The following is a 24,939-nucleotide window of genomic DNA, read 5'->3' as shown; positions in this document are numbered from 1 at the left end:
GGACAGTTGTGGACCAGCAGAGCCGACACAAGCACCTGTGTTAAGAAGATCCACACGAGCAGCCATCAGACTGAATCTCTAAAAGGAACTGCATACTTAAAACATTTCTCCTGCTGATATTTGTGTTTCTTTGTTTTGAACTTTAAATTGTAATTAATACTGCATTAGTATGTCACATTGTTGGATTAAACATCTCAAAGAAAGGGGATGTCATGATAGAGTGCTAGTAACCCTTGTTTCATCTTGTATTTGTATGTGTGAATTCTTAGACAACACATGATGAAGGAAAAGGTTCTTTACTTCAAAGTTATTGCAAATAGCACCATCAGTCTGCAGCCTCCATTACAGATACTACATACTGTGTGTCTGCCCCCTGCTGGCAGCCAAGTCTAATCAAACAGTAACGATAATCAAGGCCTTGCTAGTGGCCATGCAAACATGATCACTATCATTACATCTCCCTTTCTTAAAAGTAGCTTACTTTTAACTAACATGTTTCCTTTGTATAACTCTGCCATTATAACTTTAACACCAAGAACTTACATTTTCATTATTATCAATGTTAACATTTTTAAATCTTGTTTTGTGTTTCACATCTACATACACTAAAACTTGAAGAGCAAATAAGGTAGCACTACTTCATTCTATAACAGGAGTTTTTAAATTTGCTCAATGAGTCTCTTCAAGTCTTCATGATCTCCTGATTGATTGTCCTTGAATCTGAGTGGTTGCCTCAGATGATGATTTCTTAGCTGTGCATTCAAGTTGTTCAACAGTGTCCAGGGAGAAAGTGAGGAAGTTCAAAGAACAACAGAAAGAAAAGCAAAAGTATTACTTTGACAGAGGAACAAAAAAACCTACCGGAACTCTACACTGGTGACCAAGTAAGGCGAAAAGACAAAACAAACTTATGGAATCAGAAGGGAACTGTCTTTAGTGAAGTCTAACCAAGTTCATACACCATTCAGACAGATGAAGGTGCTGTTCTGCGAATAAATTGTTGAGACCTTCAAATGGGACCATCCACAGTAGATGGAAAGACAGATACTGTTAAACAACCTGAATGCTCATCTGAGAAGACATCGTCTGAGGCAACAACTCAGATTCAAGGACAATCAGTCAGGAGATCGTCAAGACACGTGAACCCTCCTAAGGGACTCACTGAGCAAATTTAAAGACTCCTGTTATAGAATGAAGTAGTGGTATGTTATTCACTCTTCATAGTGTTATGTAAATGTGAACACACAAAACAAGTTTTAAAAATGTTAAATATGTTGATAATAATGAAAATTAAGTTCTTGGTGTTAAAGTTAAAATGGTAGAGTTATACAAAGGAAATGTGTTAGTTAAAAGTAAACTACTTTTAAGAAAGGGAGATGTAATGATAATGATTGTGGTTGCAATGAAACTACCAAGGCCTTGATTACTGTTTGATTAGACTTGGCTGCCACAGAGCAGGAGACACACAGTATAGAAGATCTGTATTGGAGGCTGCGTTTCCATGGTGCTGTTTACATCAACTTTAAAGTAAAGAACCTTTTCCTTCATCTATGTGTTGTGTAAGAACTCACATATTCGAATACAAGTTGAAACACCCTCTCCCTCAGTATTGCCCCTACCAGTGACAATCCCAGTGTGACACTCCCACAGTGTGAACTTCCCTTTTTTAGATGCTTTTTGGAGTAAAATCAATACCGCCCCTTTATTATTCTTAATCCAGAAGTTACAAGTATTACATTAGTTTACAATTCAGGCTATTCACACAAAACAAGTCGACCACGAAGGAGCCATCGCTTCCCACCATTGCCTTTGTACATTTTCTAACAGTGATAGTTGGGGTCAAAGATCATGACCTTCAGATCTTTCCTTCGGAAAACGGGTCTGGCATACTTACAAAAAACAAATTAGACCACTTATAAAACAATGGACCACAACAGGAAAGGCCAACTCGCATGTTGACTGAAGACATACTCAGTCCTTCTCAGTCCACAACATCACGATTTGCCACACCGAAATGAGAGTCCGAGATGTGAGTCCTTTATCCGGATGATGAGATAGCAGAGCGATGATCAGAAATCCCCGGATGTTTCGCTAACTGGTTCACTGCAATCCTCCAAAGCCTCCCGAAATCCTCGAAGGTGAGACCAAGGCTCACAGTCCATCGAGATGCCGTCAAAAAGTCATCAACAATCGACTGCTGAGCTAATCAGTCATGAACTGGCCGTGGAGTCACTGATGTTTAACTTTTAGCGAGCAAATTAGACGAAAGGCAGTTGTTCCATGGGGGAGTAAATCCACCCTGTCAAACTGCCAGCTCAATGCTCAAACTGTGTAGTTGGAGACAACACAACTTTACTCATGAGAATTCTGCCCGAGTACTCCCACACGACAGCACACAAAACCCCTTTCAATTCAAATCCAATTATCAGCTGTTTGAATCATTTATCTTTCTCTGTCTTCCCGCCAGTGCAGACCTTCAGTAGTGCCACTCCAGTGACCATACCAGTGGGACCCTCCCTCCCCAGTGGGACTTTTCCCTCCCCCAGTGTGACCCCTCCCTCCCCCAGTGGGACCCCGCCCACAGCAGTAATTACAATGACAAACAGTTTCAGTGAAAACTGTAAACATTTATTTTTATTTACTCACACAGTACAAGATCAAAGTTTCTAATACAATTCGAACTGTCACTAAGAAAGCACATGACACATGAGTATACTGCATCATATAAATACATATCTTATATATTGTTTTTATTTCTAAAAAAAAACCTGGAAACTGCTAAAGGTTGAACTGGACCTCAGTTCAGAACAGCAAGACAGTCGGGGGTGGGTAGACATAACCAAAACACCCCCACCAGACAACCCTAGGACCACCAGACCCACCCCTTACACGCGCCCCACCATGCAGACCCACCAAAGGCTCAGGTGTTTGGCGAAGGTCAGATGAGAGGGGAAAGGAGCAAAAGTGGGGAGGGGGGCAGATGAGGGGAGGGAAGGAACAGAGAGACCTGCTATTGACAGGGGGTGGGGGACAAGGGAAGAGGGGGGAGTGCTGTGAAAGGAATAGGGGTGCGGGGACAGGAAATGGGAAGAGAAGGATGGGGACCCTAGAGTGGGGAAGAAGGTACTCCCCAGCTCACTGGGCGGTGTGGATGGGACGGCGGGGACACAGGAACCAACACGACCCCGACTCGATACTTCACCACAGCAGGAAGGGCAAAAGGTGAAAGTTCCTGCCACCAAATTAAACTAATTCCCCAGAAATCAAGAAGATCACCAGTGAAGTGTTGGATTCAGAGAACTCAATGTTACAGAAAGGTAAAAAAAAATGCACATTTGTTTCTCCAAAGCTTATTCACCATGATAAGTGTTTGGTTTCTAAGACTGCAATTCGTAGTCTCAACACGTTAAAAAAAGTTAAAATGCAATGTTGCTCAGGGGTGTTTGTATATACAGAGAAATTTAGGAGGTGCTGGGGTATTGATTCACTTTATTTATGAATGCAGCTGTGGAAATAATGCAACAGAAAGGCCTGCATTCATCATTCAACTTAATCATTAATCAAAGCAGCAAATTCGTTAATAACACTGTAAGGTTCAGTGTGGTGACAGCTGCGTTTGGAGGCAACCACAGTACAGTTGTCTTTGGGAGGCTTCTGCCACAGATGTCTGCAACTGCAAACATTGCACTGATCCCTCTCTGAGCCACAGTCTCTGCCTGCGCAAGCATGCGGGCAGTTATACGACCGAAAAGACTCACTCTTGCGCCGTGGCTGGGGGAAGGCAATGGAAGAGGCTCCAGCTGGGTGGGGTGGGGGTGGTGGGGTGACAGCAGGGGAAACGAAGGAACCCTCTGTTTCTCTGGGTCGTGTTCCGTGGAGAGATCAGGGTTGGCATCCCCATTCACCAAAGCTCAGACCCTCTGAGTGCTCGTTGTATTGCTCCCTGCTTTATGTGAACACCCCTCTCTCCATCAGCATTCGCTATGACCCCACACCCAGCTGGCTCGCTCTGCATCATCGTTCACCAAGCTCTGTGCACAGCCTCGCTGCCCCCAATGGCACTCTCTCCCTCCCACGCAGACAGCAGTGGAGTAAGGGAGATTGCCTTTGGTCACTGGTCTTCCTTCCACTCCACATCTGCATGCTCCAGATTCCTTCCAAGCTTCCCTTAGGATCTGCCCTGTGTACTGCATCCCACTGACCCGCCAAAAATATCGGACGACGGTGTTAGCTCTGCTGGGGCAGAAGAAACTGGGTCTCAGAGCACTCTTGTGTAGGGGGTTAGGAGAGGTTGACAGTTGTCACTCCGCCCACCATCACTCAGCAGCTCAGCTCAAAGGCAGACCAGAACGTGGTGCACAGGTTCAATCCTGAGGTGCCCCCAGAAATGGATCTCCTCTCAGAGGGTCCAGTGGTAGAAGTGCTGCTGTTTGAGCTACAGTATTTGATCTTTTCCTTCTCCAGACCTCAGCACCAAACCATTTCTGGCTCATATCTAGCTGCCCCTTGTGAAGGTGGGGTGAGGCACCAGCTCAAACTGGTCTGCACCAGATGAGCCTTGCGGGAGCAAGAAGGACACAGTGAGAAAAGGGATGGAGAGTGTGGCAGAGAGAGCTGGAAGGGAGGTAGAGAAGGAGAGAGAAAGAGAAGCAGACAGAGAGAGGGAGAGAGAGAGTGAGAGCCTTTGATCACTCGTGATGATCCTTGGTTCCAGTGAGAGACAATTAGCATTGTCAAGCTGCAACATTTTCAATGCTACTCAGTGAAATTTCAACCTATAACCGGTTAACACAATGGAGTTACAAGTTGAAAAATATGCTCCATACAAAAAATAAATGACAAGGGTTTTAAAATCTTCCATAAACTCCCTATAATATTGATGCTGGGATCAGGTACAATGATTGTGGTTACAAAAAGCCACAGGTACAATGTAAAATTATTCCATTAACTGCATACACACACGCACACACACACCCACGCACTCACCCACGCACTCCCACACACAAACGTCTCAAACATTGTGCAACATATTTTTTGAAGCGTTTTGTAAATCTATCAACTGCATGGCATTAACAATACGGCCTCTATCCAGACCTCCTCCTGAATGGGGTCTGCCAGTTCCAGGGGCTTGCTCCAGGGTTGTGTACAATCTGGGCATGCCCCTGGACACTGGGAGGAGGGAGGGGAGGGGAGAGGTGCAAGGAAGTGGAGGAGTGGACCTGCAGTGCGGCAATGTTTACACCTGAATCTCTGTCGTCAGCTCAGGCTGGGAGGGGCTTGGAGGAAGGTGGTGGGGGGGAGGGGAGGAAGAGGAGGTGGAAACTGTCAGTTGCCTGCAGAGTGTCTCCCCGTTGTTTTGGCGGGACCACCTTGCTCACACCCACAGGGTCTTGCTTGGTCTTCACGTCTCAGGGAACGTGAGTTTTTGTGAGGGAGGGAGGGGGTGGGGTGGGGATTGGGTTGCTGCTGAGTTGGGGCCAGGTCGATAAATCCAGCCCAATGGCCATAAAGCTGGAAAGCTCTGCAGTTTGTGAATCCCTTCCCATGCTGCAGAGGGGATGAGACTACTTCAGTGATCACGCAATCCCATGCCCACTGAGGGTGGGCAGCAGGGGGGGGGGGGGTTGGGGTGGGTGATTGCTTCAACAATTCTTGGGCAAGGCCTGTTCGACCATTACATCGATCCCCAGTGACACAAGGTCAGCTCCCAACTGTGGATAAACGATAGGAGGGGGAGAGGATGGGGCGAGGGAATGGGTCCTGAACAGACTAGAGTTTGTAAAAAAAAAGCACGTTTAGTCTCTCCGAGAGCTTACATTGCAGTCTCTATAATTATTTGAGGTGGTTTTCCTGCTTCAATTCCACCAGTCCCATTGGGACTGAGAGGGACAACAGCCTCAGCATCAAAGGCCAGGTCTTTTGGCTTTCTTCCTTCCCCCCTCGGTGCTGTGAGGAGCTTTATCCGCTGGGGAGAGAAGGGGATAATTAGAGCCTGCATGGACTCAACAAGAGAAATGCATGTTCCCCAAACCTAGCCCACACTCCTTGTTGGGAAAGACTCCACCCCCTGCCAGCCTTGAATCCTCCAACCCAACTCTGGTCCCACAGCTCCTCCTGATCCAACTCCAATCCCACAGCTTCTCCCAACCCTTTTCTGCACCATAAGACAGAGGAGCAGAAATAACCTATTCAGCCCATCGTTTGCCCCACCATTTAATCATGAGCTGATCCATTTTCCTGCTCAGCCCCACTATCTGGCCTTCTCCCCAATCTTTGATGCCCTGGCTAATCAAGAACCTGTCAATCTCTGTCTTAAATACACCCAATGCCCTGGCCTCCGCAACCGCCTGTGATAACAAATGACTCAATCTCTCCTAATAAGCTAACCCCTCATCTCTGGAATCAGCCTGGTGAACCTCCTCTGGACTGCCTCCAAAGCCAGTACATCCTTCCTTAAGTACAGAGACCAGAACTGCACGCAGCCTCACCAGAACCTTGTACATTTGCAGCATGACCTCCCTGCTCCTAAATTGCATTCCTCTCGCAGTGAAGCCCAAAGTTCCATTTGCCTCTCTGACAGCCTGCTGCACCTGCAAACCAACCTTTTGCGATTCATGCACAAGCCCTCCCAAGTCATGCTGCATGGCAGCATGCTCCAATAGCTTCCCATTGAAAAAATTCAAAATATTTCAATAAGATCGCACCTCATTCTCTCAAATTCAAATAAATTCAGGGTAAGAAGCTGTCAGATGGTCCTCATATGACAATCTTTTCATTCCTGAAATTATCCTTATGAATTTCCTTTGAATCCTTCCAACATCAGTACATCCTTTTTTAAATGAGTCATCCAAAACTGCTCACAATACTCCGAGTGAGGTCTCACCAGTGCCGCATAAAGCCTCAAATTCCACATCCCTGCTCTTGTGTTCTATTCCTCTTGTGATGAACACCAGCATTGCATTTGCCTTCTTCACCACCGACTCAACCTGCAAGTTCACCTTCAGGCTACCCTGCACAAGGACTCCCAGGACCCATTGCAGCTGGGTATTTTCAATTTTCTCCCCACTCAAAAAGAAATCTGCCTGTTTTATCTACTAAAGTATATTTCCTGATGTAATATTTAATTTCCCACTTCTCTGCCTGTTTCCTAATCTAAGTCCTTCTGAAGCCTCCGTGTTTGCTCTCAACTACCTGCTCCTCCACCATTTTGTATCACCTGCAAACGTGGCCACGAACCCATTCATTCCATAATCTTTGTCATTTATATACAACATGAAAAGAAGCGGCCCCAACACCGACCCATGTGGAACACCACTAGCAACTGGCAGCCAAGGAGAACATGGGTCTTGGATTCCAACCCTCTGCTTCCTGCCAATCAGCTAATGCTCTACTGACACGACTATGTTTCCTGATATCCCATGGGCTTTTATCTTATAAGTAGGCTCAGGTTCAACACCTTGTCAACTGCCTTCTGAAGATCCAAATACATAACATTCGCTGCATCTCCCTTATCCAGCCCGCTTGTCACTTCATAGCTTGCCAATCTACTTGCATGTTTAAAATCTCCCATGACTACCATAACATTCTGACACACCTTTTCTAAGCTGTTGCAATTTGTTGTCCACAACACATCTACTATTTGGAGGTCTGAATTTAATAGCCAACAGTGTCTTTATACCTTTGCCATTTCTTAACTCAACCCACAATGGTTCTATATTTTCTGTTCCAAAGTCACCTCTTTCTAACTCTGTATCCATGGACATTCAGCTCCTGATGGCATCCATCCCAGTGGTTCTCAACCACTCACATACCACTTTATGTAATCCCTATGCTGTTGGTGCTCTGTGATTAGTAAGGGATTGCTTGAGGTGGGATGTGTGTGGAAATGGGCCAATAACAATTTTTCTCAAGCAAAACATTTCAGTAACAATTGGGTCTAGAGGAGTGATTCTCAACCTTCCCTTCCCTTACTTACTTATGTGAATGGAAAGAAAAAGGTTAAGAACCATTGCTTTAGCCACAACTCCGTGATGGCCACAACATCAAGCCTGCCTCCGTGTAGCAGCACTACAAGGTCATCCACTTTATTTCTTATGCTGTGTGCATTTAAATAAAAAATCTTTAGCCCTTTATTTGTACATTGACTCTGTGTTCCTGTAACATTGCAACACATCCCCATGACAGCAATTTTCCCCTATCTGTCTGACCTTCCACACAAACTCCCTACCAGCTGTCCCAACGTGTGTACCAACCACCTCTTCCTCTTCACTTTGGTTCCCACCTCTCTGCGAATCTAGTATAATCACCACCACCCCCCCCCCCCCCAACCCCACCAACAGCATGAGCAAATCTTCTACCATGATATTAGTTCCCCTCGAGTTCAGGTCAATCCATCCCACTTGTATAGGTCACCCCTTCCCCAGAAAAAGTTCCATAATCCAAGCCTTGAAACCTTGCCCCCTGCACCATCTCTTCAGCCACACGTTTGTGTGTCCTATCCTCCTGTCCTGACCTTCCGAGCTCGTGGCACCAGGAGTAACCCAGAGATTACCACCTTGGCGGTTCGACTTCAGTCTCTTTCCTAACTCCTGCAGCTCCCCCAGACCCCACTGTGACCCTAGACCCCACAGTTCCCCCAGACCCCATTGCAGTCCCACAACTTCCCCAGACCCCATTGCAGTCCCACAACTTCGCCAGACCCCACTGTGGTCCCACAGCTCCCCCAGACCCCATTGTGGCCCCACAGCTCCCCCACACCCCATTGTAGTCCCACAGCTCCCCCACACCCCACTGAAGTCCCACAGCACCACCAGACCCCACTGCGGTCCCATAGCTCCCCCAGACCCCACTCCAGTCCCACAGCTCTCCCTAGACCCACTCTCTCCAGACCCATTTAGGTCCTACAACGTCAAATTGATTCCGTCAAGCAGACAGACCTAGTTCATCTCACCCAATTGGCTGACCCACTCACGGGTCACTGGCCCCAGTTGGCGTTGAGTGTGCCCCCCTGTCCCCACAACCTCAACCCACAAGTGTGGTACTATGTGGCACCATGGGAACTGGCCCAGAGGTAGACAGAGTGGGCAATAAATGGGGCAGCTGAACAGCCCTTTCAAGGGGCTAGTACAGACAGATGGGTGGAATGCCACCTTCTTGTGCAGCATGACTTCATGAGGCCACACTGCCCATCACAAGTGGGGAGTCTTGGGCTGTGAGGGAGGGAAGTTTTATATTGATGGTGGAGATTTATTAAGGTCAGCACAACATTGTGGGCCGAAGGGCCTGCACCCTGAACAGTTGCACATTTTGAAGACATATTGGGGATCCTCCTCCACAATTGTTCCCTTGAGGAATGACTGCAGGGGTTGGGAGGTGAAGGTTGCATGGGGCAACATACCAACATGGAAGGATGGGGCCAAAGCCTGCAGTGCTGGAGGGGGTTGGTCTCCCCACAAAGAGGAGGAACGTCAGCCAGGCTGAGATCCCCATTTGGGACCTACCTCGATTATTGGGCCATCCGACTGAATGATCTTCACCACCACAACCAAAGGGATGCAGATCATGGAGCAGAGAGCAAGCAGCCAGCCTACGCCTTCAGCCCAGTCCGGGTACTTGTAGGTCTTGTTGTAGGTCAGGGGGGTGTACTTGGCCAGAGAGAAGATGAAGCAAGCCTGCAGGAGCAAGAGGACAATGTCTCGTCACTGGGGAGAGCAGCCACAGTGCTGCAACGGCCACACCCTGCCCAAGGCAGGGACACCAATACTGCTCCAAGTGCAGCCCCATGAGCTCTGGTCTCCACCACAGAAGGACGTGGCCGCACTGGAGAGCGTGCAGAAAAGATTCACCAGAACGTTCTGATGGAGAAATGTGCAATTAATGCCAGTAAGTGGGATTAGTACCAGTAGCATGAAGGTTGGCAGAGAGTCAAAATACCTGTTTCACTACTGTCAACCCTCGATAGCCAAGACCGGATGGGGTCAGGCAGTTACCGCATTGTGAGCAGCGGTTGAGACATTTTGATTCAAACACGAGAACCGAGGCACAAAAGAAAGAGGAAGGTGACATAAAAATGAGGGCTCCAGCAGTGTCTTTTCTGAGGGGGAGGAGGAAGTCTGAGCTCCCTGAAGGTGGTGGAAAGGTGATCGTGGGTAACACTAGGGCGCAGATGGACACCTATTGGAAAGGTGCAGGCATCGGGGAACTGGGACCAGGGATTGAAGTCAGCAGATCGACCACAGCCGCAGCGGTGGGACAGCACTGAGTGGGGGGGGCGCTGCAGCGGCGGGGCAGCACTGAGGGGGGGCCGCAGCGGCAGGGCAGCACCGAAGCCAATGAATGGTCTCTTGTTCCTGTTTGCTTGCATTTAACACACGAAATTCCTCCCCCGGACCCCCAGAGACCAAGTGGCTGAATGTCTCAGATTCATGATGTGACAAGAACTCGGCTGTTTTGGGGAGTAAGCAGGAGCTTGGTTCTGAGACCTGGACCCCACATATCAGAGAAGCAGATGAGAAGGTCAAGCTCACTCCCCCTACTGCTGTCTGGTTCCACACGGACAACGTAGTGCATGTCAGTCCACGGGCCCCAGACTCTGAGGAGCAGTGAGGGGTTCACACTGTGGGAGCAGCAATACTGAAGGGTGGTTGGGGCGGGGGGTGGGTTGTCACACTGTGTTGTTTGCACCACCAGGAAGACAGAGAAAAATAAATGATTTAAACAACTGAAATGGGATTTGAATCGAAAGGGGGTTTTGTGTGTGTGGTGTGGAAGTACTTGGGCAGAATTGTTGTTCAGAAGTCTACAACTCGTGAGTAAAGCTCTGCTGTCTCCAACTACACAGTTCGAGCAATGAGTTGGCCGTTTGCTGGGTGGATTTACTGCACTGTGAATATTTAATCTAATTTACTTGTTAAAAGTTTAACATCGGTGACTCCACCGCCAATTTGTCACTGATTAGCTCAGTGGTTAGTTGTTGATGGCTTTTCAACGGCATCTCAAAGGCCTGGGAGCCTTGGCCTCACCTTCGAGGATTTCGGGAGGCTTTGGTGGATTGCCAATTTGCAAAACATCCAGGGATTTCTGTTCATCTCTCTGTTATCTCATCGTTCGGATAAAGGACTCACATCTCGGACTCTGGTTTCGATGTGGGGAATACAGGATAGTGTTGGCTGTGGAGAACTGAGTTAGCATGACTGACCAGTCAACATAAGACCTGCCCTCTCCTGTTGTGGACTATTGTTTGCTAGTTTGTTTTTTGTAAATATGCCAGACCCATTTTCCGAAAGTCCTGGGCCCTACAGGAATCACTGGGAGACGAGAATGTGGTCATGATCCTTGTCCCCAACTATCACGGTTGGAAAATGCACAAAGGCAATGGTGGGGAGCGATGGGACCCCGGGCATTACAGCGAGTGTGAAAATGGAGGGGGAATCTGTGATTTGCCTAAGAAACGTGAAGGAGGTGGGCCGGTCTAAGGTTGTCCTCTTAAGTCTGGGTCTGGGCAAGATGGGCCCAGGTAGCAGGCAATCGAGGGTTCAGCTCAGGGGAACTGCCTGCCTGAGGGACACCTGTGTGTCCCTGGAGAGGGAGCACAGGGTGCTTACGGGCAGTTTGGAGGGTGCCCGTGAATGGTTGTCTCTCCAAGGCTTTGATGGTATTAGCAGAGATAATCATATTTTCATTTGTATTTTGTGTGAATGGTCTGAATGTAATACATTGAATAATAAAGGGGCAGGATTAATTTATTGCCAAAAATGGAAATTTTAAAAATGGGGACTGTACTGAGGGGTTGTTGCACCACTGGGGGTGTGGTGAAAAATACAACCAAGTTGAGTCCCTGTCTCTGGAGTCCTGACTGACACTACAGGCACCCCTTGGATAGCATCCGCGGGAGCTTGCTGTGTGCCCACCCTCCACCCTCGATGAGCCCCTCACTCACCATGCACAGGAAAGGTGTGATCACTCCCCAGCTCCACTTCATCCAGCGCCCTGGTCTATAGCCAATCATGTCTTCCACCGCGTCATAGAAGTTGTCAGACCCTGGTGAAGTATGCAAAGACGTGTCAGTCACTGGGATGTTCTGAGCCAAGGTGCTGAGAACCCCAGCACACCCAGGCTCAAACCTGGGCCCAAAGCGCCCACTGCATTTCTACAGCACCTGCCAATGGGGGATAGACTTTGAGTTGCTTCAGCAGCAGAGCTGGTGCCTGGACCACCCGTGGGGAAGAGGCCGGAGACCTAGACAGGCAAGGAGAGGGCAGGAAGGAGGGGATAGAGGTAAGGGATGGGCAGCTGGGGTGAGGTCAATGAAGGATCGGGGATGGACGAAGGAAAATAGGGAGAGGTGCAGAGGTGGGGAGGGGTAATGATGTGGGTGGGGAGGGAGGAGGTGGAAGGATTGAAGTGTATTGGGTGTGAGAGAATACTGACGGGTAACAGGGAAGTGTGAAGGTGAAGGTGTGATTGTATCAGGGCATGTGTGTGTGTGGGGTTGGTCGGCAGCTCTGCCACAGACCAGATGGGCTGAATAGCTTCTTCGTTTGCCGTGTAAATTGGATTAGAGATGAGGCACAGACAGGATGTAAGGAGTGAGCACGGCAAACCCCTAGGTCTGATAGAACTTGGGGCAGGGTCAGAGCGAGCTCCTCACACAGATCCTTGCCCCACTCTCCCCATCAATAGAGGCACTAAAATGGAAGGGGTTCACCCGAGGCAGATGCAGCAGGACAGTGCCCCCTCCCCACCCCAGGACAGAGGGTTGAACGTTGCACTTAGGAGGGAAGATGGCTCCAGACCGGACAGATAGATAGGGGTCTGCATACTGCTAGAAATTTAATGTACCTTAGAGATGCAGCACAACTGAGGAGAAAGTGAAACAGCATTTGAAAGGGAGGGAAAAGGGCAACCGAAGTGATGGGGAACGGCAGGTGGGAGTTGCTGGTGTGGGACAGAATCCCCAGTGCTGATCAGAGACTGAATGACCTCAGTGAAGACAGGGTTAATTGTAACATATGAATGGAACACAAGGCCTGCTGAATGATAGTTTGACAGAAGAACAGCATCAAAATGATCAAAACTGTCTTTAAAAATGGACCTGGAGCAGGCTGCACCCCGAGGCAAAGGGGTTGAGTGAACAGGGCTGGGATGTTAAGGGAGAGTCTGGCAGGATCCTTGTATGGGAGCACAGGACAGCTGTTCGGAGAGCTCCAGAAACACAATCTGTCCAACAAAATTCCCCAGTGCACCAGGCATTCAAGTTGAGAAGCAGGAAAGCCAGTTCAGGATGGGGGTGTCACAATACAACACTGGGGTACAGTACAGGTGGGGACGGGGCTGTCACTGTATAGCACTGGGGTACACTACAGGTGGGGACGGAGCTGCCACAGTAAAACACTGGGGTATAGAACAGGTGGGGTCAGTGACCTGCTGTGAGCTTCTTTACTTGATGACTTAAACTTTATCTGAAGTCTGGTTGAAGTGGATACTCACCGTACACCCAAGCTATTGCAATACATTCAAAGAATGCGACCCAGAGAAGGCACACGCCGCTGGCTGCATAGTAATCAAAGAGCTGGAACACATACAATCCACCCTGGAGAGAGAAACACAGCAAGAATAGGCTCACACCTGCATAGCCTCCTCTACTAAACAATGCACCTTGTCCCTCTGTCCAACGCCTTGCCCCTAATTGCCTTCCAGCCTCCCAGCCCAGCCCCCATGGCTTCCACCCTAACTTCTCCCATCCATTCAAGGTCAGCCTAGATTTACCATCTCAGGCCCCCCCCATCCGCTCCTCCCATTAGATTAACAAGCCTCTCCTTCTCCTTCCTTAGGTCCCTGGACTGAGATACTGATGATGCATTTCCAGCATATTATTTTGATTTCGATAGGGTGGTAGTGGTGCCTTTACAGCGCCACCGATCTGGACTAGGGTGGCGCGCTGTCTGCAACGAGTTTGTGTATTCTCCCAGCGTCTGTGTAGGTTTTCCCCGGGGGCTCATTTTCTACCACCGTTCGAAATGTATAATAGCTTAATGGGATGTAATTGGGCGGCACTGGCTTGCGGGCTGAAATGGCCTGTTACCGTGCTGTACGTCTAAATTTACAATTGATAAATTTCATGTCCACCACCGTCTTATGTTTTTCTGATTTTCACAGATGCCTCCTCTTTCTCCACCCTGTACCACTCCTCCCTCTAACAACCTCTTCCTCTACCTCCCCATCTTTGCCTTGCACTCTCGCCTTCATCCTCCTCACCCTCTGTCTCATTCCCATCACTTTCCTTTATTCCCTGCCCTACTCCTCTGCCACTCCCTCCCTACACTTATTGCCCCTTTCCTCCCCCTCCATCAACCCTTCTGTCACTCCCCCTTCCCCTCCACTTGCCACCCTCTCACTCCCACTTGCCCCAACCCCCTCTTCCATCACTCTCCCTCCACCTTTCTTCCCAATCCCTCACCCTGCACACACCTTCCCTCCCTCGCTTGACCCCGAGAGGGAGGTGAGTGATGGTGTCCGCTCACCTGGGTCACCATGGCCAACCCCAGGATGCAGCTGAGTCCGCAGGACAGAGCGATGAAGATCTCTCGTCGGTAACCCTTCCTTAGGAAGGATGGGTAGAGGTCGACCAGTGAAGTGATCTGCCCTTCCACCTCCACAAACTGCAGCCAGAGATCAAACAGAGGGTCACTGGCAACATCAAGCCCAGGCAGCTGCCACCCACTTCAACATAGAGCCTCCCCCCCTCCCCCACCCCCCAACGCAGAGCAACCACCTGCAGAGAGCATCCCTGTTCCTGAGCTCCTGGACACAACTGGGAGCAGCAGAGGCCCAGAGTGCAATGAAAAGTGGGAGCAAGTGTGGGCAACTAGGGAGGGAGGGGGAGAGCTGGGAGAGAAGAGGAAGGTGAGGTAGATCAAGGAGGGATGGAAGTAGAAGGGCGAGAGGCAGGGGATTGCAATGGGGTGGATGGTAGGGGAGGCAGGTTAAGGACTAGTGGAGGGAGGGAATGCATCTCGAGTGAGAGGGCAACGAGAATTCACAAAGAACAAAACAATCCTGCAGTAAACCAAATGTTACCTCCCACCACTGGGAAAGATCCCATCTTGGAATCTCCCTCCACACCATCCCATCACACACTTCCAGGGTCGTCACGGAGTGAAGCTCCCTCCACACCGACCCATCACACACTCCCAGGGTCAGACACAGAGTGAAGCTCCCTCCACACCGTCCCATCACACACTCCCAGGGTCAGACACAGAGTGAAGATCCCTCTATACCATCCCATCACACACTCCCAGGGTCAGACAGGAGTGAAGCTCCATCCACACTGTCCCATCACACACTCCCAGGGTCAGTCACAGAGTGAAGCTCCCTCCACACAGTGCCATCACACACTCCCAGGGTCAGACACAAAGTGAAGCTCCCTCTACAGTATCCCATCACAAACACCTGGGGTCAGACAGACAGTGAAGCTCCCTCCACACTTTCCAATCACACACTCCCCCAGAGTCAACACAGAGTGAAGCTCCTTTCACACCATCCTATCATGCACTCCCAGGGTCAGACACAGTGTGAAACTCCCTCCACATCGTCCCATCACACACTCCCAGGGTCAGTCACAGAGTGAAGCTCCCTCCACACAGTGCCATCACACACTCCCAGGGTCAGACAAAGAGTGAAGCTCCCTCTACAGCATCCCATCACAAACACCTGGGGTCAGACAGACAGTGAAGCTCCCTCCACACTTTCCAATCACACACTCCCCCAGAGTCAACACAGAGTGAAGCTCCTTTCACGCCATCCTATCATGCACTCTCAGGGACAGACACAGAATGAAGCTCCCTGCACACCGTCCCATCACACAGTCCCTGGGTCAAACACAGGGTGAAGCTCCCTCCACACTGTCCCATCACACACTCCCAGGGTCAGTCAAGTCACAGAATGAAGCTCCCTCTACACCATACCATCACACACTCCCAGGGTCAGACACAGAGTGAAACTTCCTCCACACCATCCCATCACACACTCACATGTTCAGACACAGATTGAAGCTCCCTCTACACCATCCCATCACAAACACCTGCGGTCAGACACAGGGTGAAGCTCCCTACAGACCATCCCATCACACACTCCCAGGGTCAGTCACAGAGTGAAGCTCCCTCCACACTATCCCATCACACACTCCCAGGGTCAGACACAGGGTGAAACTCCCTCCACACCGTCCCATCATACATTCCCATGGTCAGACACAGGGTGAAGCTCCCTCCACACCGTCCCATCACACACTCACCGGGTCAGACACAGACTGAAGCTCCCTCCACACCATTCCATCAGACACTCCCAGGGTCAGACAAAGGGTGAAGCTCCCTCCACACAGTCCCATCACACACTCCCAGGGTCAGACACAGAGTGAAGCTCCCAACACACCGTTCCATCACACACTCCCAAGGTCAGACAGAATGAAGCTCCCTCCACACCATCCCATCACACACTCCCAGGATCAGACACAGGGTGAAAATCCCTCCACACCATACCATCACACACTCCCAGGGTCAGACACAGGGTGAAACTCCCTCCACACCATCCCATCACACACTCCCAGGGTCTGACACAGGTTGAAGCTCCCTCCACACCATCCCATCACACACTCCCGGGATCAGACACAGGGTGAAACTCCCTCTACACCGTCGCATCACACACTCCCAGGGTCAGACATAGTGAAGCTTCTGTCACACCGTCCCATCACACACTCCCAAGGTCAGACAGAATGAAGCTCCCTCCACACCATCCCATCACACACTCACAGGATCAGACACAGGGTGAAAATCCCTCCACACCATACCATCACACACTCCCAGGGTCAGACACAGAATGAAGCTCCCTGCACACCGTCACATCACACACTCATCGGGTCAGACACAGACTGAAGCTCCCTCCACACCATTCCATCAGACACTCCCAGTGTCAGACAAAGGGTGAAGCTCCCTCCACACAGTCCCATCACACACTCCCAGGGTCAGACACAGAGTGAAGCTCCCACCACACCGTTCCATCACACACTCCCAAGGTCAGACAGAATGAAGCTCCCTCCACACCATCCCATCACACACTCCCAGGATCAGACACAGGGTGAAAATCCCTCCACACCATACCATCACACACTCCCAGGGTCAGACACAGGGTGAAGCTCCCTCCACACCATCCCATCACACACTCCGGGGATCAGACACAGGGTGAAACTCCCTCTACACCGTCCCATCACACACTCCCAGGGTCTGACACAGGTTGAAGCTCCCTCCACACCATCCCATCAGACACTCCCAGGGTCAGACAAAGGGTGAAGCTCCCTCCACACAGTCCCATCACACACTCCCAGGGTCAGACACAGAGTGAAGCTCCCACCACACCGTTCCATCACACACTCCCAAGGTCAGACAGAATGAAGCTCCCTCCACACCATCCCATCACACACTCCCAGGATCAGACACAGGGTGATGAAAATCCCTCCACACCATACCATCACACACTCCCAGGGTCAGACACAGGGTGAAGCTCCCTCCACACCATCCCATCACACACTCCGGGGATCAGACACAGGGTGAAACTCCCTCTACACCGTCCCATCACACACTCCCAGGGTCTGACACAGGTTGAAGCTCCCTCCACACCATCCCATCACACACTCCCGGGATCAGACACAGGGTGAAACTCCCTCTACACCGTCGCATCACACACTCCTAGGGTCAGACACAGAGTGAAGCTCCCTCCACACCATCCCATCACACACTCCGGGGATCAGACACAGGGTGAAACTCCCTCTACACCGTCGCATCACACACTCCGGGGATCAGACACAGGGTGAAACTCCCTCTGCACCGTCCCATCACACACTCCCAGGGTCTGACACAGGTTGAAGCTCCCTCCACACCATCCCATCAGACACTCCCAGGGTCAGACAAAGGGTGAAGCTCCCTCCACACAGTCCCATCACACACTCCCAGGGTCAGACACAGAGTGAAGCTCCCACCACACCGTTTCATCACACACTCCCAAGGTCAGACAGAATGAAGCTCCCTCCGCACCATCCCATCACACACTCCCAGGATCAGACACAGGGTGAAAATCCCTCCACACCATACCATCACACACTCCCAGGGTCAGACACAGGGTGAAGCTCCCTCCACACCATCCCATCACACACTCCGGGGATCAGACACAGGGTGAAACTCCCTCTACACCGTCCCATCACACACTCCCAGGGTCTGACACAGGTTGAAGCTCCCTCCACACCATCCCATCACACACTCCCGGGATCAGACACAGGGTGAAACTCCCTCTACACCGTCGCATCACACACTCCTAGGGTCAGACACAGAGTGAAGCTCCCTCCACACCATCCCATCACACACTCCGGGGATCAGATACAGGGTGAAACTCCCTCTACACCGTCGCATCACACACTCCGGGGATCAGACACAGGGTGAAACTCCCTCTACACCGTCCCATCACACACTCCCAGGGTCTGACACAGGTTGAAGCTCCCTCCACACCATCCCATCAGACACTCCCAGGGTCAGACAAAGGGTGAAGCTCCCTCCACACAGTCCCATCACACACTCCCAGGGTCAGACACAGAGTGAAGCTCCCACCACACCGTTTCATCACACACTCCCAAGGTCAGACAGAATGAAGCTCCCTCCGCACCATCCCATCACACACTCCCGGGATCAGACACAGGGTGAAACTCCCTCTACACCGTCGCATCACACACTCCCAGGGTCAGACATAGTGAAGCTTCTGTCACACCGTCCCATCACACACTCCCAAGGTCAGACAGAATGAAGCTCCCTCCACACCATCCCATCACACACTCACAGGATCAGACACAGGGTGAAAATCCCTCCACACCATACCATCACACACTCCCAGGGTCAGACACAGAATGAAGCTCCCTGCACACCGTCACATCACACACTCATCGGGTCAGACACAGACTGAAGCTCCCTCCACACCATTCCATCAGACACTCCCAGTGTCAGACAAAGGGTGAAGCTCCCTCCACACAGTCCCATCACACACTCCCAGGGTCAGACACAGAGTGAAGCTCCCACCACACCGTTCCATCACACACTCCCAAGGTCAGACAGAATGAAGCTCCCTCCACACCATCCCATCACACACTCCCAGGATCAGACACAGGGTGAAAATCCCTCCACACCATACCATCACACACTCCCAGGGTCAGACACAGGGTGAAGCTCCCTCCACACCATCCCATCACACACTCCGGGGATCAGACACAGGGTGAAACTCCCTCTACACCGTCCCATCACACACTCCCAGGGTCTGACACAGGTTGAAGCTCCCTCCACACCATCCCATCAGACACTCCCAGGGTCAGACAAAGGGTGAAGCTCCCTCCACACAGTCCCATCACACACTCACAGGATCAGACACAGGGTGAAAATCCCTCCACACCATACCATCACACACTCCCAGGGTCAGACACAGAATGAAGCTCCCTGCACACCGTCACATCACACACTCATCGGGTCAGACACAGACTGAAGCTCCCTCCACACCATTCCATCAGACACTCCCAGTGTCAGACAAAGGGTGAAGCTCCCTCCACACAGTCCCATCACACACTCCCAGGGTCAGACACAGAGTGAAGCTCCCACCACACCGTTCCATCACACACTCCCAAGGTCAGACAGAATGAAGCTCCCTCCACACCATCCCATCACACACTCCCAGGATCAGACACAGGGTGAAAATCCCTCCACACCATACCATCACACACTCCCAGGGTCAGACACAGGGTGAAGCTCCCTCCACACCATCCCATCACACACTCCGGGGATCAGACACAGGGTGAAACTCCCTCTACACCGTCCCATCACACACTCCCAGGGTCTGACACAGGTTGAAGCTCCCTCCACACCATCCCATCAGACACTCCCAGGGTCAGACAAAGGGTGAAGCTCCCTCCACACAGTCCCATCACACACTCCCAGGGTCAGACACAGAGTGAAGCTCCCACCACACCGTTCCATCACACACTCCCAAGGTCAGACAGAATGAAGCTCCCTCCACACCATCCCATCACACACTCCCAGGATCAGACACAGGGTGATGAAAATCCCTCCACACCATACCATCACACACTCCCAGGGTCAGACACAGGGTGAAGCTCCCTCCACACCATCCCATCACACACTCCGGGGATCAGACACAGGGTGAAACTCCCTCTACACCGTCCCATCACACACTCCCAGGGTCTGACACAGGTTGAAGCTCCCTCCACACCATCCCATCACACACTCCCGGGATCAGACACAGGGTGAAACTCCCTCTACACCGTCGCATCACACACTCCTAGGGTCAGACACAGAGTGAAGCTCCCTCCACACCATCCCATCACACACTCCGGGGATCAGACACAGGGTGAAACTCCCTCTACACCGTCGCATCACACACTCCGGGGATCAGACACAGGGTGAAACTCCCTCTACACCGTCCCATCACACACTCCCAGGGTCTGACACAGGTTGAAGCTCCCTCCACACCATCCCATCAGACACTCCCAGGGTCAGACAAAGGGTGAAGCTCCCTCCACACAGTCCCATCACACACTCCCAGGGTCAGACACAGAGTGAAGCTCCCACCACACCGTTTCATCACACACTCCCAAGGTCAGACAGAATGAAGCTCCCTCCGCACCATCCCATCACACACTCCCAGGATCAGACACAGGGTGAAAATCCCTCCACACCATACCATCACACACTCCCAGGGTCAGACACAGGGTGAAGCTCCCTCCACACCATCCCATCACACACTCCGGGGATCAGACACAGGGTGAAACTCCCTCTACACCGTCCCATCACACACTCCCAGGGTCTGACACAGGTTGAAGCTCCCTCCACACCATCCCATCACACACTCCCGGGATCAGACACAGGGTGAAACTCCCTCTACACCGTCGCATCACACACTCCTAGGGTCAGACACAGAGTGAAGCTCCCTCCACACCATCCCATCACACACTCCGGGGATCAGATACAGGGTGAAACTCCCTCTACACCGTCGCATCACACACTCCGGGGATCAGACACAGGGTGAAACTCCCTCTACACCGTCCCATCACACACTCCCAGGGTCTGACACAGGTTGAAGCTCCCTCCACACCATCCCATCAGACACTCCCAGGGTCAGACAAAGGGTGAAGCTCCCTCCACACAGTCCCATCACACACTCCCAGGGTCAGACACAGAGTGAAGCTCCCACCACACCGTTTCATCACTCACTCCCAAGGTCAGACAGAATGAAGCTCCCTCCGCACCATCCCATCACACACTCCCAGGATCAGACACAGGGTGAAAATCCCTCCACACCATACCATCACACACTCCCAGGGTCAGACACAGGGTGAAGCTCCCTCCACACCATCCCATCACACACTCCGGGGATCAGACACAGGGTGAAACTCCCTCTACACCGTCCCATCACACACTCCCAGGGTCTGACACAGGTTGAAGCTCCCTCCACACCATCCCATCACACACTCCCGGGATCAGACACAGGGTGAAACTCCCTCTACACCGTCGCATCACACACTCCTAGGGTCAGACACAGAGTGAAGCTCCCTCCACACCATCCCATCACACACTCCGGGGATCAGACACAGGGTGAAACTCCCTCTACACCGTCGCATCACACACTCCGGGGATCAGACACAGAGTGAAGCTCCCTCCACACTGTCCTATCACACACTCCAAGATCACGAGATTGCAGAGTAATGGAAGTGGTTTACACTTTGTTCTGTGGGAGAGTCTGCAACGCTCCTCAGTGATGTTGCTGGGCAACATTTGTATAGCTTGAACCCTCTTTCGTTTGATAATTCAAGTCTAAAATACACATGTTAATCAGACTTTGAGAGAGGCACTCCTGTAAATCAATATTATCCACAGCCACGTGCATGTGAAAGCCTTTTATTTCTCCAAATGTTATGGGTGAGCCTCATTCCACAGTCAATATCTGACACTGTGCAAACACTGAACTGTAGTTTCTGGAACTTTCTGTCAACCCCGATACATGTAAGTGGTTTACTCAGGGTGGAGTCAGGTGAAGGGCAATATGAGACTTGAAGATTCTTAGTGAACGTCCAAGGCAAGGGAGCAAGCTCTTGCTTTTGCCTGTCTCAATCCATTTCCTCCCGTACCCCACCACGTCCCAAACCCTGTGCTTCTGACTGTGACCTGTCTCCTCGTAGGAGCTGGGCAGTGGTGGGAGGGGCACCTATAGCTGTAATTGGTGTGCACACACTCCCTGGGTTGGCTGAGGGGAAGGTGGGATAATCTAAAGTCAGGTTAAATCTACAATCCATCATCAACACTCCACACAGCAGACATACCAATGCAAGGCTGCCACTGGCTTAAACAGTTACCAGTGGGTGCATGCACCCATACGTAAACGAACACACACACCAACACACACACACACAATAGCTTTTGCACGCCCAATCAACTGCACAGCTGCAAACACACAGTGGATGCATGCCCACACGTGCACGCACATGTGCGCAAAGCAGGATATGATCGATAATAACGAACCCATTTGCCCAGCCCCTTGCACATTCTGCAGGTACACAACTCCAAGTTACACGAATATTCAGGTCGTTGCCAACCACCAAGAGTGCATCTCCCCACCTCCTTCCCTGGCACTGCCTCAGAACCCTCGCAAGGCCATTCTGTCTCTGCCGCCCCCCCCCCCCCCCCCCACGCGGGCAGAGGGGTAGAGGGGGTAGTGGGAGTTCAGTCAGGTCAGGCGCAGAGAGTAATCTCCCCTTTGTAAAAACAACAAGTGCTTGCAAGTTTTGCTACGTGCTCCCTAATCATCCTCGGACTGTGTACACGAGGCCGGTGGGGTTGGGTGAGCAGATGGGGGCATTGCCCCGAGGTCATTGTTCTGGCTGTGGCCAAGGTGGAGGTTGACAGGAGTAAGCCACATAGTGAAGAGAGACTGCCCCATGTGGAGCTGGTCAGCACTCCTGCGACACACCGAGAAAATCTCACCCACGTCCCAATATCCATGTACAAGTCCCACGGTGCACACGCGTGCAGCTAGGAACTCACAAAGGAAAGACACAAGCACATGGACACGTGTGCATGCATATGCCGATCCAGAAACATGCGCAACTACAAAGGACCCAGAGATGATGCTGGGAACGTGCCAATAATGGCATGTGTGGGGAGAACATGGGCCACACACGATCCAAAGAAAAGTGTGTGACACACACAGAGGCAAAGACACACGTAGGATCCAGACACGTGTGTGGGTGGGTATGTGTGCGTGTGTGTGAATGTGCGCACGCACGCGCACTGGTGTGCGTAGGCACGCGCGTATGGGAGATGACACACCCTGAGAACTGCAGCACAAAACTCTGCAGTCGAGTAGCTGGGTGTTCTGTCGGTAGCGTGCAGTTCAGCTGCAGCAACTGGAGCAGGGGCGAGGAACCGTCCCACTCTCCAGCCGCACCCCCCCCCCCGCTTCCCAGTGGGAGGGGGCACACATGGGCAGCAGCAGCTCCCCAACCCAATCCCCGATACGGGTGAGGGTAGGGGGTTCCTGAGCTCGCAGCTGGGAACTGCGGCCCAGCTCCCCAGCATGGGCTCACCCTCCCCCCACACCACTTCCAACTGCCAGCCCCCCTCGCTCGCCCGCCCTGCCCCCCCTTCCGCTGAGGAGTGGGGGTACAGGCGCCAAGCAATGACAGAAATCCCCATGGGGGAAGGTCCTCTCGTGAAATGAGAGGGAGAGAGAGAGAGAAAAAAAAGAGTGGGGGAGAGTGAGAGAGGGAGGCATAGAGGGGTCCCCCCCTCAATACTCCCCCCTCCCGCCCACCAAGATTACGAGAGATTCAGACACTGAAAACTGACCTGGCTGTCCAGTCCAAGAAGGAGCAGCATTACGAAAAACAAGACAGCCCAGAATGTAGGCCAAGGCATCATGCTCACTGCTTTAGGGTAAGCAATAAACGCCAACCCCGGACCTAGGAGACAATGCAGAAAGATGGGTTGGGGGTGGGGAGAAATAAAAGGGATGGGTGGGAGAGGGGAGGGGGACAAGAGGCACTAAATGATAATGCATTTGCATGTCAACAAAAATACAAGCACATTAAATCACAGCAGAATCTCTTAAAACAAAGTTAACATGCTGTTCCATGGTGACCCAATAGGGAAAAATGAGCACATTTACCAATGAGTGGGACCGCCCACCCCTCCATAAACTCCAAGCACTGCCCAGCCTGGCTCACGGCTGACACTTGGGCCAGCGCACAACAGTGGGCCAAATGGCCTTAATGCTCTTTCTGTGCCGCGTGGAGAGCTGGTCGCTCCCAAGCATGCAAACCAAGGCAGGAATGCCGTTGGCTGTAGTGGGCAGTGTGTCCCCACTTCTCTCTCTCTCTCACTCTCTCTCTCTCTCTCTCTGCTTTTATTTCAATCCTTGAGGAACGTTATTAAACTTTCTCCTCAGAAGTCAGATTATTTGGCAAGGAATGTTCCAGAAGCCCACAACAAAGTGTCCGGCAAGGAATGCTTGGAGGTGCCACTCTCCTCGAACCATGGCTGGATTTAAAGGTTGCCAGAGATCACGGCTTTTACTTTAATATTCTAAGTCATTAATCCAACGCACAATGTGAGTGTGAACACGCACGTGTAAATGAGTGTGAGCCAGTGTGTCCTGAGAATTCATGTGCAGCCCATGAGTACGCTTGTGTAAAATTGCTTGTTTTCATGTGAGAAAAAAACGAGAGAGAGAGAAAACAAGGGGGGGAAGGCGAGAGAGAGGGAGGGGAGAGATGGGGAGCGAGAGAGAGAGCGAGAGTGAGAGTGGGGGGGGAGCGAGAGTGAGGGAACAAGATATATGTGTGGT

The 24,939-nt window shown here is 51.3% G+C and overlaps 1 protein-coding gene across 4 annotated transcripts in view; it reads right to left on the bottom strand.

Moving 5' to 3' along the window:
* Positions 1–2,606: 2,606 nt before the first annotated feature.
* slc6a6b (solute carrier family 6 member 6b) overlaps positions 2,607–24,939 on the bottom strand; it is a 66,807-nt gene continuing 44,474 nt past the window's right edge. For all 4 annotated transcript variants that reach the window (XM_069936511.1, XM_069936512.1, XM_069936513.1 and 1 more), the window contains 6 exons: positions 23,943–24,055; positions 14,523–14,660; positions 13,489–13,591; positions 11,939–12,039; positions 9,501–9,671; positions 2,607–5,965 (listed from right to left, as the gene is read on the bottom strand). In XM_069936511.1, coding sequence (XP_069792612.1) covers positions 5,813–5,965; positions 9,501–9,671; positions 11,939–12,039; positions 13,489–13,591; positions 14,523–14,660; positions 23,943–24,055 — 779 coding nt within the window. In that variant the 3' untranslated portion in view covers positions 2,607–5,812. The remainder of the gene's footprint in view (positions 5,966–9,500; positions 9,672–11,938; positions 12,040–13,488; positions 13,592–14,522; positions 14,661–23,942; positions 24,056–24,939) is intronic.

The sequence above is a fragment of the Narcine bancroftii genome, chromosome 5 (genome assembly GCF_036971445.1).
Source record: "Narcine bancroftii isolate sNarBan1 chromosome 5, sNarBan1.hap1, whole genome shotgun sequence".
NCBI lineage: Eukaryota > Metazoa > Chordata > Chondrichthyes > Torpediniformes > Narcinidae > Narcine > Narcine bancroftii.
The sequence above is the reverse complement of the archived record's forward strand: the minus strand, read 5'-3'. Positions and strand labels throughout refer to the sequence as shown.